This window comes from Marmota marmota, unplaced genomic scaffold (assembly GCF_001458135.2).
Source record: "Marmota marmota marmota unplaced genomic scaffold, marMar, whole genome shotgun sequence".
NCBI classification, from domain to species: domain Eukaryota; kingdom Metazoa; phylum Chordata; class Mammalia; order Rodentia; family Sciuridae; genus Marmota; species Marmota marmota.
The window spans coordinates 1508029-1524695 of NW_026000172.1; the positions used below are offsets into that span (position 1 = coordinate 1508029).

The 16667-nt window shown below is 49.5% G+C and overlaps 1 protein-coding gene across 2 annotated transcripts in view; it reads left to right on the forward strand.

The window, feature by feature from the left end:
* Kdm3a (lysine demethylase 3A) overlaps positions 1–15752 on the forward strand; it is a 37382-nt gene extending 21630 nt beyond the window's left edge. For both annotated transcript variants that reach the window (XM_048787806.1, XM_048787807.1), the window contains 15 exons: positions 1313–1527; positions 3864–4016; positions 4127–4222; positions 4461–4588; positions 5815–6010; positions 7479–7651; positions 8010–8246; positions 9493–9664; positions 10319–10406; positions 10967–11097; positions 12867–12986; positions 13069–13208; positions 14130–14306; positions 14383–14517; positions 15095–15752. In XM_048787806.1, coding sequence (XP_048643763.1) covers positions 1313–1527; positions 3864–4016; positions 4127–4222; positions 4461–4588; positions 5815–6010; positions 7479–7651; positions 8010–8246; positions 9493–9664; positions 10319–10406; positions 10967–11097; positions 12867–12986; positions 13069–13208; positions 14130–14306; positions 14383–14517; positions 15095–15175 — 2242 coding nt within the window. In that variant the 3' untranslated portion in view covers positions 15176–15752. The remainder of the gene's footprint in view (positions 1–1312; positions 1528–3863; positions 4017–4126; positions 4223–4460; positions 4589–5814; positions 6011–7478; positions 7652–8009; positions 8247–9492; positions 9665–10318; positions 10407–10966; positions 11098–12866; positions 12987–13068; positions 13209–14129; positions 14307–14382; positions 14518–15094) is intronic.
* The last annotated feature ends 915 nt before the right edge of the window (positions 15753–16667 follow it).

Here is a 16667-nt window from a genome sequence, read left to right on the forward strand (position 1 = left end):
ACACTCTTTTCGTAAAAGAATGTCATAATTAACTTTCCCCTGTTGCTTGGAGAAGAGTAGATTAAAGCTGTCCTTGGCCACCTCCTCGAATATTTCCCATTCGGCTTTTCTACAGATCAAACAGAAGTAGAGGCCGGGTCTCAGTTATAAGGCTTAGTTGCCAAGTCCCGTTGTCATTACCTCCCCCCTTTGAAATGGCTTTCATACTTGTTTTAGTTTCATGACTCTCCAATTTGGGCTGTTTTAACTAAACCTTGCAACTCTTCTTTGGATTGCTTGAAGCAAGTTTATCTGTTACGCAGCTCCTGTTGTCTTTTCCTGCTCACCCTGCACTCTTCTGGACAGGTGGTTTTTCTAGAACACACTTTGTGTGTCTCCCAGGCTCGAGGAGGTCCCCAGTGCCTAGTGGAGGAGGTCTGGGTCCCCAGCAGCATGCTGAAGGCCTGCAGTAGTTGACCCAGCATTCCTCTCTGGATTCTCACCTCGGGAGTAAACTCTGGTTTAATGTTATTGGTCTCTTGTCACCCAATTCACCTGCTTTTCTTCTTGTATGAAACACTGTTTCCTGAACATAACCTTCTCTTACCTACTATCTACCTTTTGTGGCAAGGCAAGCTCAGTTACTATCTCTATGAGGCAGGCGGCTTCACCATGAGCCCCACAGAACACTTAGTGACTGTCACGACATCTATCACATCTGGTGTACATTTTGGGTCAGTTTCTTATGTCTCCAACTAAAAAGATCAAAACTAACACATAGCTCATGAAAAAGCCAAGTATGATAGGAAATTGAGTGAGTTCTGGGCAAGTTTTCTGCCTATTCCCTACTTCTCTGGAGCACCTGAGGCCCTCTCATGCTTCCTTTCACAACAGAGATACACAACAGGGGTTCTGGTGGGTGCGCAACCCCTCCCAGGTCCATGTGGCCTTGCTTCAGCAACTGAGTAGCCTTTTTTTCTTGCTGAGCTGGGCATTATTCTGAAAACAGTGGAGGTATTCAAATCTGATCAGATTATCATCTTCTGGTGACTGGTGACTGTCCTTACTGTGAAGTCCTATTCCCAGCAGTCTGAGCTGCCTCTGTGGAGGGAGTGTGTCTCTGTTTTGGTTTGAATGCAGAATGCACCTCTCCCAGTCCTCTCAGGCTTTCCTTGTGGAAGAAAAAATACAAGTGTTTTATCTTTCTGTTGGCATTCACAAATAATTGGCTGTAATTAATCATGGAAATTACAGAAAACCTTGAAGGATTTTATTGATTTAAATTGTAATTACAAGTTGTGAATCAGTTTTGTGTGTTTTCTACTTTCCGTAGGTTGCAATTCAACAAACATGGTGTGTTGCGGGTAGAAGGCTTCTTAACACCAAACAAATATGACAGTGAAGCAATTGGCTTGTGGCTCCCTCTGACCAGAAATGTCGTTGGGACGGATTTGGACACAGCCAAGTACATCCTGGCCAACATTGGAGACCACTTCTGTCAAATGGTGATTTCTGAAAAGGAAGCTATGTCAACTATTGAGCCACACAGTAAGAGCATCTCTTAGGGGGTAGGATTTTGAGTCCAACTTGGTTTTTGTTTCTGAGGTAACACCAAAGTCCCAGTGCATGGTTTCATTTTTACTGAGAGGGTTAGGTGGCCTTTTTCCTTCCATGGCTAGCTTCTTCAGAGTCAGCTTCCTGTTTGTGCAGTGGCACTCCTGTGTGCTAGTAGGACAGGTGATGGTGGGGCAGTGTCACTTTAACAGCCTCCCTAGGAGTGCAGGCTCACCAAGGGTGAGGAGGCCTCAGATGGCTATGTAATCAGGGAAAATGGACAGGCTATTCTCTAACCCTCCTGAGGACCAGGGTGAGCTGGTTCCATGCCTGAGAATGAGAACCAGCTGGGGTTAGAAGTGATTGTCAGAGCAGAATTTGGAGGGGACACTTGAAGGTTAGTGCTGGACATAGCCCACCAAGCCCCAGAGGCCAGGGTGGGTGACCCAATAGAGCCAGACCTCCTTGGTGACATCTCAAGGTAGGATGTCTAGGAGGAGAGCACACCTAGCCCTGCCCTTGTTCCTCTGTAGAAGCACCAGGGCATCTGTCTCGTAAGGCTGTGTTATGTCCTCTTCCACATTTTCGTTGCCACACAGTTGAAAGTTAATAGGGAAGCCTTCCCACTCGCATAACCAAGCGTGTTTGAATACAGGCATCCGCAGAAGTTAACCACCACCAAAGTTCTTAACTACTAGACGTTAACAAAGGTAGCTTAAGCACAGAAATGTTATTAGGGAATGCAGATTATTTCTCTGGAGTCTAAGGAATAGAAACCAGCAGTCGGAATCTGAAAGTGCGTGGGTCAGGGGTCTGAGCCACTGAGGAACTGGACCACACTGATGAAGAGTGGCTTTAACATCATGCCATTTTACTGGGTAGTGGAGAATCGGAAATCAAGATCTCATTCCCTGTGATGTCTTTAGGACAAGTGATTAAAACAAAAAAACCTCTTCCCTTTTCAGAAAATTTTCCTTAATATATTTGGGTAAAAGTAGTTGATTTAAAGAAATTCCTTTATCAGCTGTGCGCAGTGGTGCAAAGACTGCAAGGAGCAGCCGTCCAGGGCATACGCGGCCACTTCCCTCCTCTGGCCGCAGGGCTGTTGGAGGCAGTGCTGGCTTTCTTTTCTGAGGGTGTTTTGTTGCGCACACATCTGCCTTGTATGTAAGGGCTCTTCCCCTCCCGAGGAGGAGCCTCTCGTCCTTGCCTGTGATGGTCCTGTCTTCTTCCCTCCTCTGTGATGGGCTGGTCGATGGGAGGGGCCGCCTCCCTGAGAGGTGCTGAAAGCTGCTGCTTTAGCTGAGGGCCGTCACCGTCCTGACACAAGGAGCACATTTCCACTGTCAGATGGGAGCTCTTCTAGTTACGTCGTTTCAGTGACAGATAACCATGGGACAGGTGGCTGAGTTTTTAGAATACTTTGTAATAAAGCAGTCTAATCAAAGTGACCAAAGTGCAGTTCAGAGATCGCATTTGTGAAGTGCTTAGAGCTCTTGTGTGGGTGAAACAGCAGAGGTTTACTCAGCAGTTGGGGTCATTTGGGCTGTGCAGTCATTCTGGAAGAAATAATGCATCCACCATAGACTGGATCAGGAAGAGGTCCTCTCCACAGAAGGAAAATGCAGCCGCATCAGCCCAGGGCTGCTTGGGGAGGGGGCAGGCTGGCTGAGTCAGTCACGGTAGTGGGCTTTCCTGTGACTCGGAACAATGCCTGCTTTGCTCCTACTCCTTCAGATTTCTGTTAGTGTCAGGCTGGGCAGGCAGCCCATGCCCAGACCTAGAAGGACCCTCCTTCTGATTACCAGGGGATAGCCTCTTTGTAGGTTCCTGGGTTGCCTCCAGCTGCTGGGCATGTGGTTAGTGTGAGTTAGTCCTGGGCCTGGTATCACTGACAGGACTGAGTCAAGGACCTGACCGTGGACATAGGCCTGTTCCTTGGAGGCCATTAGACATGCTGGAGCATTTAATGGGCATTGAGTGGATTGAAGGCAGCTGAGAGTACCCCGAGGGTTGGGTGTGTGTCTGAGCAGGTTGCTTTTCCCCTGGAGGAAGCCTGTTCCATGCAGCCTCCACACAGGAGCTTGCGAACAGAAGCTTAGGCACAGCTGCGGAGGGCACTGGTGCTGCGCTGTGGCTGGTGGAGCAGCTGCTGCACGGCCTGGGCAGGGTTTCTGTGGAGTGCAGCTGGCCTCAGAGGCAGAGCTGCGGTGCAGGATGCCGAGGCTTGCTGGAGCGCGCAGGGAGGACTACTGACGGCTCTTCTTGGCACTCATTGATTTCGGAACCCCTCTCCTCCATAGGACTGATTGATCTCTTGATCCTTGCAGGGCAGGTTGCCTGGAAGCGAGCGGTCAAAGGAGTCCGGGAAATGTGTGACGTGTGTGACACCACCATCTTCAACTTGCACTGGGTGTGCCCTCGCTGTGGGTTCGGGGTGTGTGTGGACTGCTACCGCATGAAGAGGAAGAACTGCCAGCAGGGTGAGAACTGACCCGACACCCCCGCCTTGAGGAGCCTTCTGCTGATGGTGCTGGGGACCCTGGGGCCTGGGGCCATGCAGACGGTCACCATAGTGCGGTATTATTTGCAGGTGCTGCCTACAAGACGTTTTCTTGGCTAAGATGTGTGAAGAGTCAGATACATGAGCCTGAGAACCTGATGCCCACGCAGATCATTCCTGGAAAAGGTACTGTGCGGTGCAGGGGCTCTTCCCCTGGGTCTTGGCTGGCGAGGGACTGGTGGTTGGTTTACTCTGTGGGCAGTGCTGCCCTGTCTGTGAATAGTTTCATAGAGGAAGACAGAGGTGCTTGGAGTTGTTGGGAGAAGGAGGGGTACTTGTGCATACTGGGTCTCTGTGCTGCTGGGTGGGCTCGAAGGCACTGGCACCCTGTTGAGATGTCACCTCTGACCTTGTGTTTTCTTAGCACTCTACGATGTTGGTGACATTGTGCATTCTGTAAGAGCCAAATGGGGGATAAAGGCAAACTGCCCCTGTTCAAACAGGCAGTTCAAACTCTTCTCAAAGCCAGCCTCAAAGGAAGACCTAAAACAGGTATTACTGCTTCTGCTAGATTCATTGTCCTTGTAATTGTTGATGGTCTATTTTCAAATAAGCCAAGCATTCCTGGCAGTGCATTTGACAGGAACACGGGCCTGCGGCTCTTCAGAGACCCACCCTTCCCATTCTTCCTGTTGCTCTTAGTCACCAGGTGGCTCTTAGAAGATTTTAGTTTTTTTCTTTTGTTTGAAAAAGGAAAAATTTGTGCTGTAGTCTACCCAACAAATTGCTGTCAAATTTGTGTGGGTTTCTAAAAGGTGTTCATGTTCTGCAGACTCAGATAGACTTCATGGAGTGTTAAATTACCAACTGTATTTTACCTCTGATGTAACTGAACAGTGCAAGGAGTGGTGCCCCTTCCTGCAGGCTTCCCTCGTCCCTGCCGTCCATCACCCTGTCTCTGGCTCTCCTTTCTCACCTCGTCATCCATGTTCTTTAGGAATCCAAAATTCTTTTATACTCTTCAGTTGGAGGAGTTGGGATCTTTGCCGTTTCCGCTGCTTTTATGTTGTTACATTTTTGCCCACGAGGCGATTGCTCGCTAGGGTGTCAGAAATGACAACCAGTAGCAGTCACTGGGCATTGCCAGCGTGTCTCGTGTGCAGGGAGGGTGGACCAGCACAGGAACTTCTCTCCCTCTCTGGGGCCAACCAGATGGTTTCTTAGGTCCCAGAGGAGTAAGTGGTGCCGTCTTTGCAGCTGGCTTCTCCTCTTGATAGTCATGTGATATTTCTCAAGAGCTGCTCATCTCCTCACCTCTTACAGCTAAACCAGAAGAGCACATTCCCTCTCAAACTCTCGTTTTCCTTTCCTGCCTATCTCCCTTATTTACCCAATAGTCGTGTTTCGAGTGCCTCGTCTGGCTGGATTCTCAGGGAGACAGGCACAGACCATACCGTCAAAGCCACATGGTGCATGGGGTGGTGGAGACATGGGCGAGCCCGGCTGGGTTGGAGGGTGGTGGGGAAATAAATGCCTGTGTGTGGGGTGGTCATGAGGTCTTCCTTCCCACTGCTAGTCCTCAGAAACTCTGTGCGCAGTCCTGCTCCCTGTTCTGTTGTGGCAGGGTTGCTGAAGCCCTAGGATAGCTGGGGCAACTCATTAGGTAGCTTTGTTCTGGAAACTTCTCTTACTAATGGCTACTGGGGAGAGGGAGAAGTTAAGAAAAGGGAATTGCCATTCTTCAGCCTAAACAAAACTCTCCTTTTGTACTCATACAGACTTCCTTAGTTGGCGAAAAACTGACTCTGGGTGCTATGCTCCCGCAGAGCCCCTCAGTGTTGGAGCCGGTGGCCGCAAGTGGAGAAGCAGCTTCCAGGCCAGCCTGCAGCATGAGGCCTGCCTGTCCAGCCAGCACGGCTCCACTCAACTGGCTGGCAGACCTGACCAGCGGGAATGTTAACAAGGAGAACAAGGGTGAGTGTTCCTGAGGACTGAGTCACTCGTGGAGGGCTCTGCAATCTCACTCTGGGGAGACAGTGGTTGGAAGTCTTGTGGGAGGGGACGTGTTCCTACAACCGTTCTGAAGGTGTGTTTGCAGTCAGCTCCCAAGGCTTGGGGGTGGGGTGGGGGTGGGGGGCGGGAGGGGCGCACAGTGCTGAGACTATAGTACAGTGAAAACCTGCCCCCAGCTCTTCTCCTCACCACATGGTGCTTGGTTTCTTTTGTACCTCATTGGAATGTGCCATCTTCAGTTCCATTTTTGTCACCAGTGTTTCAAGATGCTGATGAAAATTAAAAGAATGTGGACATTGGGATAAGGTAGGCTTAGGTTAGAATCTAGGTGATTCTGTCTCTGGCTAATTTCTTTAATGTGAAACATCCTTAAAAAAATGTGGTGACTCAAGTTTGACACCATAAATAAAGGGACTATATGTATATATATATATAATCATCTCTAAGCAGGGTCTTCCAGAAATACAAGGTGTGGTTTAACATCCCAACATATAAAAGGAAAATTGTGTGATGAGACACAGAAAAACTCTGTGTAAAGCTTAAATCTAATTATAAATTTTTTAAAAAACACCCTTAACATTGAATTTTTTTTTTTTTTTTAAATGAGAGATGGGGTCTCTGCTGTGGAGCCCAGCTGGCATCAAGAGCCTGGGTGTAAGTGATTCTTCTTGCCTCAGCCTCCTGAGTAGCTGGAACCACAGGCCCACACCACCATGCCTGGCTTAAATTTCAAAAAAATTGTTTTGATAGTTTCCTTTGTTTAGGGATGAGACAAAGGTGTCAGTTGTCATTAACTTTGTTAATCAGGAAACCCTGGCCAGTGCACTAAGGCACTAAGAGAAATCAAGAAAATATGAAAGGAGTCAATAAACGGTCAATATTTGTTAGCAGTACATGTGAAAAGTTCAAAAGAATCTACATTTGCAATACACATTAACGTTGCTGAATAACAGGGTAAATTAACAACAGTACATTTTATTTGCATAACAGAAACAGAAGTCAATTTTTAAAAAATGCCATTTTCCTTAGTTTAGCCTGGGTACTAGATATTGTTTTAATATTTATTGGGAAATCTTTAATATCATTGGTATTTATCCCCTTAAGTTTTTCTTGGTTCTAGAAAATGAAAACCAAGATTTTTGTTGGTTTGTGTGTGTGTTTTGGTACCGGGGACTTAACCAGGGATGCTTTTTACCACTGAACCGTGTCATCCCCAGCCTTTTCTATTTTAAGGCAGGGCCTTGTCAAGTGGTTGAGGCTGGCCTTGAACTTATTATCCTCCTGCCTCAGCTTCCTGAGTTGCTGGGATTACAGGTGTACACCACCATACCCCTCAAAAACCCAAATTTTAAAATAATTGTTACTAGAAGATTGCTAAGAGTTGCCTTTCAGAATGCTGTTAAATCTAGATTTTTTTGTTTGGTTTTAGAAAAACAACCTACAATGCCAATTTTAAAGAATGAAATCAAATGCCTTCCACCCCTCCCACCTCTGAGCAAATCCAGCACAGTCCTTCACACCTTTAACAGCACCATCTTGACACCTGTAAGCAACAACAATTCTGGTTTCCTCCGAAATCTCCTGAATTCCTCCTCAGGAAAGGTATGTGTTTGCTTTATTGTGTGCATCTGCTTTACAAAGTTGCATGGAGACAGACAGGAAGATATTGAGAGAAATCAAGTGGGTAGAAGTAGAAGGACATAAATCACATACTTAACCTTTGTGGGAACAGGAGACTGGGTCATTGGCAGATAGACTTCACAGGGCAGGACCACTTTCTCTGATAACATATACTTTCTCCTGTACCCAAGTGGGAACAGGGGACTTGCTTCTTTACCTGGGGGTCCTGGCTCAGGCTCTGAGCATGCACTGATAGGTGCTCATCCTATCTTTAGGAAGGGGACTTTTTGATGATGGGGAATGGCACACTTAAAAGTCTTGTGTTCTTTCCTACATTCAGACAGAAAATGGACTCAAGAATACACCAAAAATCCTTGATGACATCTTTGCCTCTTTGGTGCAAAACAAGACTTCCTCTGACTTATCTAAGAGGCCTCAAGGACTGACGATCAAGCCCAGCATTCTGGGCTTTGACACTCCCCACTATTGGCTCTGCGACAACCGCTTGCTGTGCCTGCAGGATCCCAACAACAAGAGCAACTGGAACGTGTTCAGGGAGTGCTGGAAACAAGGGCAGGTAACACCAACCAGTCACAGCCCCTCTCCTTGGCTCCCTTGGCATTGGGGATTGAACCCAGGGGTACTTGAATATTGAGCCACATCCCCAGCACCCACCTTTAAAAAAAAAATTTAGTTGTTGATGGGCCTTTATTTTATTTATTTGCATATAGTGGTGAGAATCAAACCCAGTGCCTCTCACAAGCTAGGAAAGCGCTCTACCACTGAGCCACAACTCCAGTCCCCCAGTCCTTTTTTATATTTTATTTAGAGACAGGGTCTCTTTCCGTTGCTGAGGCTGGCTTGGAACCTGTGATCCTCCTGCCTCAGCCTCTGGAGCCGAGGGGAAGGCAGGCGTGCACCACCACACCCGGCCCCATTGTTGGATTTTGATGAGAGCAGCCAGGCCTTGTGAGCCTCAGCAGGGAAGGTGGGCTGTCGAGTTTAGAGGAGTGACAGGACAGGACAGCCTAAAACTGAGCGAGCTCTTCCATGGAGGAAAGCTGACGGCTGTCCTATGGTGGGCTCCTAGCAGCAGCAGCAGTAGCAACAGCATCTTATACCTGGTTCGAGTCCCCCAGGTGTGGTTGCTGGATCTGCAGCTGGAGTGTGCAGGAGGTGTGTGGCCTTGGGCCCAGGCTGTGCTTATGTCATTTTGGTTCCATTTTCTGTATCTTTGGCTTTTCTTTTTGGCCAAACCAGAGTGTTCACCAAAGGAACATTTGCTCTTGGGCAAGAATTTGTGGGAAATGCCAAGTACCAAAACGTGGCTTGCCCATTCTCACAGTGCTTTTCCACCCTGTGTGTCCCACCTCCCAGGTCTGCTCACTCATCCGCCCAGAGGCTGGGGGTGGCAGGCAGGTGCCGTAGGCAGCGGCAGGTTTTGTTTGGCTTATATATACGTGTCATGGTTTTACATTAACATCAGGACTGCACAGAAAGCTCAGGATTCTGGCTTGTCTCCAACAACCAGGACTTGGCAGCCTCAGGTCTGTGTCCAGTGTGGTGAGGACAGGCTAGAGCCTAGGCTGGCGCCCACCGGCTTCATCTCCTTCACATCCCATGCTGCCCCCCTGGCTTTGGCATGGGGTGTTCTCGGAGTGCGAGGGGGCCCTTTCTCCTGGAGCTTCCTGATGTGGTTGGAAGGCAGGGCTGTCACAGGAGCTACTGTGGCTTGCCCGAGACCAGGACCAGCAGCAGTGGGGTAGAGACTGCTGTGGGCTGGGGACAGCTGGGGGTGCACTAAGCCTCCTCCCTCTCCGTAGCCGGTGATGGTCTCGGGAGTGCACCACAGACTGAATGCTGAACTCTGGAAACCCGAGTCCTTCAGGAAAGAGTTTGGGGAGCAGGAAGTGGATCTCGTGAACTGCAGGACCAACGAAATCATCACGGGAGCCACAGTAGGAGACTTCTGGGACGGCTTTGAGGATGTCCCAAGTACGTACTAAAGACGCGTCAGGGATGTGGAAGGAGACAGGAGCAGCAGGGAGTCGAGGACTGAGCCTCTGTCCTCCTCCTTTTCTCCTCCCAGCGGGCCCTGGTTGTATTACAGGGACTAGTGTGATACACTTTGTCACCCAGAAGATGACCGGGGGGGGGGGTGGGGGTGGCCGGCTGGTCCTGGTCCATGCAGAGCAGGATGGCCTCAGTCTCCTCAGCAGAGCTGGTCATTTCTGTATGATGCTGGCCTCGGAAACCGAGCTTGCTGGTCACCTGTGGTTGAGCAGCAGACAGGGTCCCTGAGGGCCACTGTAGAAACACGTTTCGTTCCACTCGTCGTGGGCACGAGGAATGGCTGGATTTCAAAGAATGAACAGCATCAAAAGAGAGGACCTAATACAAATTAACTACTGATCTTTATTTTGCTGCCCTGAGAGTACAAATGGATTTTTTGACCATTTAGAAACGATTGGCAACTGGCAGGCGGGCACATGAGAGAAAAGCAGTGTTTGTGTTCTAAATGGAGCGGGTTGTGAAGCGTCTACCGAGATGAAACTGTATTATTTGTATTGTTTGAGCATAAAATATGAACTTGTCATTGATTTTGGTCTGAATCATGAATAATGGCTTGCTTATTCTGGTTCCTTACAGATCGTTTGAAAAATGAAAAAGAACCGATGGTTTTGAAGCTTAAGGACTGGCCACCAGGAGAAGATTTCAGGGACATGATGCCGTCCAGGTACGGTCACGGCGGCAGGCAGAGGGCTGCCTCCTGGACTTGGCGGGATGAGTTCTTGAGGTGATGAGGAGTGGGTTTAGGGAAACGTGGAATTCGTGGCTTTCTTGGTGCTGGCTGTTGTCCTGGCTAGACCCTTTGGAGAGGAAGTGTTTTTAAGTGAGATGAAGTCGAGGTGCCTAGGACTGGTGCACACGCCCAGTGCCATGCCAGAGCCGAGGCCCACGAGGTGCACAGGCTGCGCTGCACGGTCACGGCCGCTGCTGTGCCAGGGCTCGGAGTCGAACTGGACGTCCTCCCAAGTGCAGCCTGGGGAGGAGCCTCCCCTGTAGCTACCAGTTCTCCCTGCTCAGCTCTCCCTGAAACGCTCCAGGTCGTTGACACATCCTGTGGTGGGAGAGGAAGGCGTCTCTGTTTATGACTGCTACAGTGCTGACCTTAAGTCTCCATGACCACTCTCCCCAGCCTCAGGGTCACCCACACACCTTTGTTCTGTTCACGTCGCACACAGTGCTACAAACATGGCAGGCTTGTTTTGCGAATTCCTGGCTTTCTTGTCCTAGGTTCGATGACCTGATGGCCAACATTCCGCTGCCCGAGTACACCAGGCGAGACGGCAAATTGAACTTGGCCTCCAGATTGCCAAACTACTTTGTTCGGCCTGATCTGGGTCCCAAGATGTATAATGCTTATGGTAAGGAGGAGACGCTAACTCACAAGTTAAGACAGACCGAATCCAAACCTTGAGGCTCCTTTTCAGGGGGAGAGGACACCACCCTTAGCACAGCAGCGCCTGACCCTTGGGCTTCCCCTCTCTCCTTGTTCCTGTCCTGTGTGATTCACTGTCACAGCCAAGGTGTGAGGTGGCTACTTTTTCAGAATACACCTGCTTGGTTTAAATAGCACGGCTGTGGGTCTTTTCCTCCTAGTCACTGACTGTTGGCAGTGTCACTCTTGTCAGAGCTCTTCCCCTGACACGGTTGTACCCCCCCAAAGCAGGCAACAGGCGCTAAAAGAAGGCAGACATGCCTCTCCTCACTCCTGACACCTGGCCATCAACATTGGTATACAGCTGTCATTGTCCACGGGTTAGGCCATGGCTGCTCAAAGGAGAGAGTACAGGCTCTCTCTAGCTGCAAGACCCCCAGTTTTCCAAGTGGGGACAAGGATTTTGGAACAGTAGAAGGGACAATGACCTCAGAATCTCAGAAGCGATTGGCGAGTCAGAGACTAGAACTTGGGCTCATGAAAGTTCTTTGTGTGTTTTTTTGGTATCAGTCTTTCGTTGTTTTGGGAGTCCTTTCCCTGTGACCGTTATTAGTTTTTATAATCTCAGTTGAGAGTCTGGCGTTGTTACTGTGGTTGCAGTCTTGGGGCTAGTGGCTGGGCAGGTCTCACTTTACCCAGTGTGGCCCTGGACAGGCCAGCGAGCAGCCCTGCTGGGACTGACTGGCTCTAGCTCACTCTCCTGCCCCAGGTCCTGGCCACTGTCCAGGAGCCTATGCTGGTGGTTCCTGGTGTCCCAGGTGTACTGCCCGTGTGTCATCTTCCTGAATGCTGCTACTTGACTTTTCAAACAGCAAGTAGAATCAGACTTTGTGGCACTGGCTTGTGCCGTCAGATGGGACCTTCATTTCATTTCTAGTAGGTTAATGGCTCTTCTTAAAATTGACATTTTTTACTTTTTATTCCGGAAATATTTTCCAGATACGTTGAGAACATGAACAGAACAGTGGTTCCCTTGATATTTTCCCTTTGTCATTTTAAAGTGAATTCCTGTGTCTTCTGAGTTCCCCCTGATACTCAGCACTTCCTCTGTGCCTGGGGCTAATGTTCAGCAAGTTGCACAGGCAGCAGGGCATGCCAGGGCTCTGGCCCCAGATGGGCATTTGGAGGCATGCCACATTTGGGGCATGTCCAGCCCCAGGCAAGCCAGGGGTCAAGGCCTCCAGGCTACACAGGCTGTTGGGGCAGCCCACAGCCTTTGCTCCGGAAGCACTGGACACAGGAGGGGGCCGCACTCTGGCCCAGTGAGTGTGTCAGGCAGCGTCCTCCCTTAGATCCAGCAGTATGTGGGAGCGGGCAGCTTCCAGCAGGCACCATGAGAAGTGGTGCTGGCTCTTGGTCCCAGGCCACATAGCAACCGGAGCTCCAGCTGCCCTGGCCTGGGAGTTGGCTCTGCCACTTAGCTTGTGCCGTCTAGGTTGGGTCCTGGGTACCCCCTTTAGGCTCAACAGATTTTTTCCGTAATTTCATCTCAAGCATGGAAGCTTTTATCAGGGACCTCCTTTGCTTGTCACTGGAAACAAGTCTTAGGATTTGTGGATCTACAATCTTGTAATTAAATATCTGATAAGAGAGTCTTTTCTAAAGGAGAGGACAGCTCCATCGCTTGAGTGTTGTTACTTTTGAGGATGAGAGAGGCGTCTCCCAGTATTTGTCCTCAGTGTCTTCTTTCTGCAGGATTAATCACTCCAGAAGATCGGAAATACGGAACAACAAACCTGCACCTGGACGTTTCTGACGCTGCTAACGTCATGGTCTATGTGGGCATCCCCAAAGGGCAGTGCGAGCAGGAAGAAGGTAGGGCTGCACACAGGGTAGGGCTAACTGTCCCAGTCCGAGCCGGGTCTATGGTCTGATCACCTACTTTCCTTTGCTCCAGAAGTCCTCAGGACCATCCAAGATGGAGACTCCGATGAACTCACTATAAAGCGGTTTATTGAAGGAAAAGAGAAGCCAGGAGCCCTCTGGCACATCTATGCTGCAAAGGACACAGAGAAAATAAGAGAATTCCTTAAAAAGGTGTGTGGCCTTGTTGGAAGTCCTTGTGTGGTGAGCTGACCCGGCTGGCAGGGTTGTGGCGAGGGGGCCTGTCCTTCTGTGTTTTAATGATAGCGCTTGGAGAGAGCTCTGTTCTCTGCTCACCTCTGGGCATCCATTTATTTCCATTGTGTTGTAATCTGAGCACTGGGTAGAGACCGTGGCCCCTAGCTTCCTTGTTCTGAGTGCATTACTAAGGTCCCTGTTGATTTGTCCACTGTCCCTTGGTGCAGGGCCCTACTTGTGTTCATTAGCCAGGGACTGCGGGGTCCTGGAAGGCTCCAGGCTTCTGGAGTTTCTGTGTCTTTTAGGCAGGGCTCTGTGTGTGGAAGTTGGAAAGTTGGGGCTTACTTAGTTTTAAACTTGCTGGCACTGAGGTTACTGGTTGTGACCCAGGTGTCCTTGGCTGGTGGTCTCCCTCGTCCATGAGGCATGGACCTGAGCCACTGGGCCTACTGCCTCGCACCAGGCAGGCCCTGAGCTGTTCCTGGACAAGGACCGTTTGGCTTTTCTAAACATGCTGGTCACCTTATTGTTCCCCGTAGCGTCACTCTGTGTGTACTTTTCCAGATACTGGGTCTAGAATAAATTGGATGTGTGGTCATCTTCAGGACTGTGTGATAACTCTCAGATTGTTAAATAAAGGTAGGTCTTTAATGACAGTAAAACAAGTTTCTATCTAAGGAATTTGTTCTAAGCCAAAAAATGTCTAAATATAGTGGGTCCAAGAACATGTAGAGACTGCCAGTACCAGAAGCAGCAGCCATGTGCAGTCTTTCTTTTGTTGGTTCATTCCAGGTCTGATTACTGCTCCTCTTTTTCTGCAGTGGGGCACTTAGGCTGAAGAACGCCTGAGGCTCACTCACTTTGGGTCTTAGCGTGTCGCTCATGTTCTTATTCTAGGTATCAGAAGAGCAAGGTCAAGAGAACCCAGCAGACCATGATCCTATTCATGACCAGAGCTGGTATCTGGACCGATCGTTAAGAAAGCGCCTGCATCAGGAGTATGGGGTGCAGGGCTGGGCTATCGTCCAGTTCCTCGGGGACGTGGTGTTCATCCCAGCAGGAGCTCCGCACCAGGCAAGCATTCTGCTTCTCTTTCTGCTCTCTCTGCTGGGGACTTGAATGTGCACTAACGTGGCTCGGTGTCTTCCAGGTTCACAACTTGTACAGCTGCATCAAAGTGGCCGAGGACTTTGTGTCTCCAGAGCACGTGAAGCACTGCTTCTGGCTCACTCAGGAATTCCGTTATTTGTCGCAGACTCATACTAACCACGAAGACAAATTACAGGTAAAACAGACCTGGCTTCTGGCATTCGTGGGCGCTGGCTTCCCAGCCTGTTAGTGACTTTACAGAGAGTCCGCACTGGGCTGGCTCTACGTTTGCAGTGGAGTGGGAGCAGCCCAGAGGAGACCTCACTTGCTGTGTTGCAGCGTAGACTCTGGGAGGGACTGTGCCCGCGACAAGGCTGCTTATATACTTCTGGCTGTGGCCCAGCTGCCAGCCAGGGCTCTCGCGAGACCTGTGCAGTAGAGCTGGACCTCTGGCTGACGGTGGCCGCTGCAGGAGTGCTGCAGGTCTGGGAAGCTGGGGAAGTACCTGGTTCTGTAGGAATAAGGAAGGGAGAAGTCAAGGCAGAGCTGTCCTTAGAACCTGCTTCGCACTGCCTGGCCTGCAGGAAGAGGGAGTGGGCTCCAGGTTCTCCAGAGGCGGCGGGCGCAGCTCTGAAGGAGCCCAGGCCTTTCCTGGTGCTGGCATTTCACATGAACGTTGGTATTTGGTGATACTGCTGGGGGCGGCTGTAGACGCGTAGTGAGGGATCGTGGCCTGAGTGGTGGAGTGACCCACTTTGCTTCCGCTGTTGCAGGTGAAGAATGTCATCTACCATGCGGTGAAAGATGCGGTGGCTATGCTGAAGGCCAGCGAGTCGAGCTTCAGCAGACCTTAGTCCCTGCGCGTTGGCAATGAACTACTGGCAGCTGTTCAAACTCTTCAGGCAGGACTCCTGTGGACTTTGAGATTTCATGTTACCTCATCTTCTTTTTTAAACTATACCCGACTTGTGAGGGTACTCTGTCTAATGTATATTTCTAGTGTTTACAGACACTAAGTGTGTATATGTAGTACTATTTACAGACGTGTATCCTGATACTGTGACTCCTCTCCTAGTGCAGGACTCTCACCAAGCTGTACAAACAGCCTCCTGTCAACTCTGCAACAGTCATTTCCAGCTGGGTCTGGAGGGTGCAGACAGGTCCATGAGCTTAGGATTGCTATGGGCTTACTGGTCAGCTTTGTCTCATGTCTGTCTGGCCACCCTCCCACCTGGTCAGGGTCCAGGATGCAGGAGGAAGCCACAGCTAAAGGAGCAGTCCTCTGTGTGGCATAGGACTGGCGTTATAGAGCAGAAGCCAACTACTGTACGACTCTGGGCTAACCATCTGTAGTTACATGGAATTTTAATTTAAATGAAGCTTTGCTAATTTTAAGTGTTAAGCATTTTGCATTAAAATATTCATATAATATTTTGGTATTGCCATTATCTTCTCGTTGTGGATTCAGCACATCTGTTTATTGAATGTGGGTTTGAGAGATGGCTGCTAGAACTCTTCTTCAAAGCACAGTGGGGGCTGTAGTCATTTCATAGTGAGTGTCACAGCGCTATCACAGAATTTCAAGGGAAAACTGTCACACTTGCAAAGGAAGACCACCAGTTAATTAAACTTGGAGGCCTGGCTAAGTGGCTCTATAAGGAACGAGGGAAGAAGGGGCGTGTGGTCTCTCTCCTGGTCGTTTGTCATGGGAGGGTTTACAAAGGAAGGTGACACAGGTTTCAGAACGTGGACCTAACAGCAGAGCATCAGGTAGAAGAAGCCCAACTAGATCTACATTTTATCTGTGTAGGCGGTGGCGGCACAAGGAAGCAGCCGCCTGCCTGCAGTGCAGGTTTATTAGAACCAAAGGACAAAGCCACCATAGGAAAGAGTCAGAGGAACTTCTAGTTGTGTCAGACTTGCGAGGCTTGCAGATTCTGAAATGAGCCGATGCTTCTTCTGAAATATCTATTAGGTTTAAAGAGGTAAGAGCCTGGGAAACATGCACAAGGGATTGCCAGACATGACCAGGAAGAAAGATCTGGAAAAAAGCAAAGTAGAACTTACCTGAAATGAAGTGTGATGGGTCAAGTTAGGAATTCAGCATGTGGGAAACGGCAGAGAAAGTCCCATGGAGTACAGCGTCCAACAACAGCCAGCCAGAAAGGGAACACAACAGGCTCAGGGACAGCTGAAGGAAGGCAGGGAGCTTGACAGCAGAGACATCAGCTTGAAGAAAACCAAGGACAGTTCAAAAACCCACGGGGTGGATTTGTGTGAGTAGTAAGTCTAGATGCCAAAAGCAGCTCCCCACTTCAGCTGGTCCACCTTGGGACTTTTCACTCT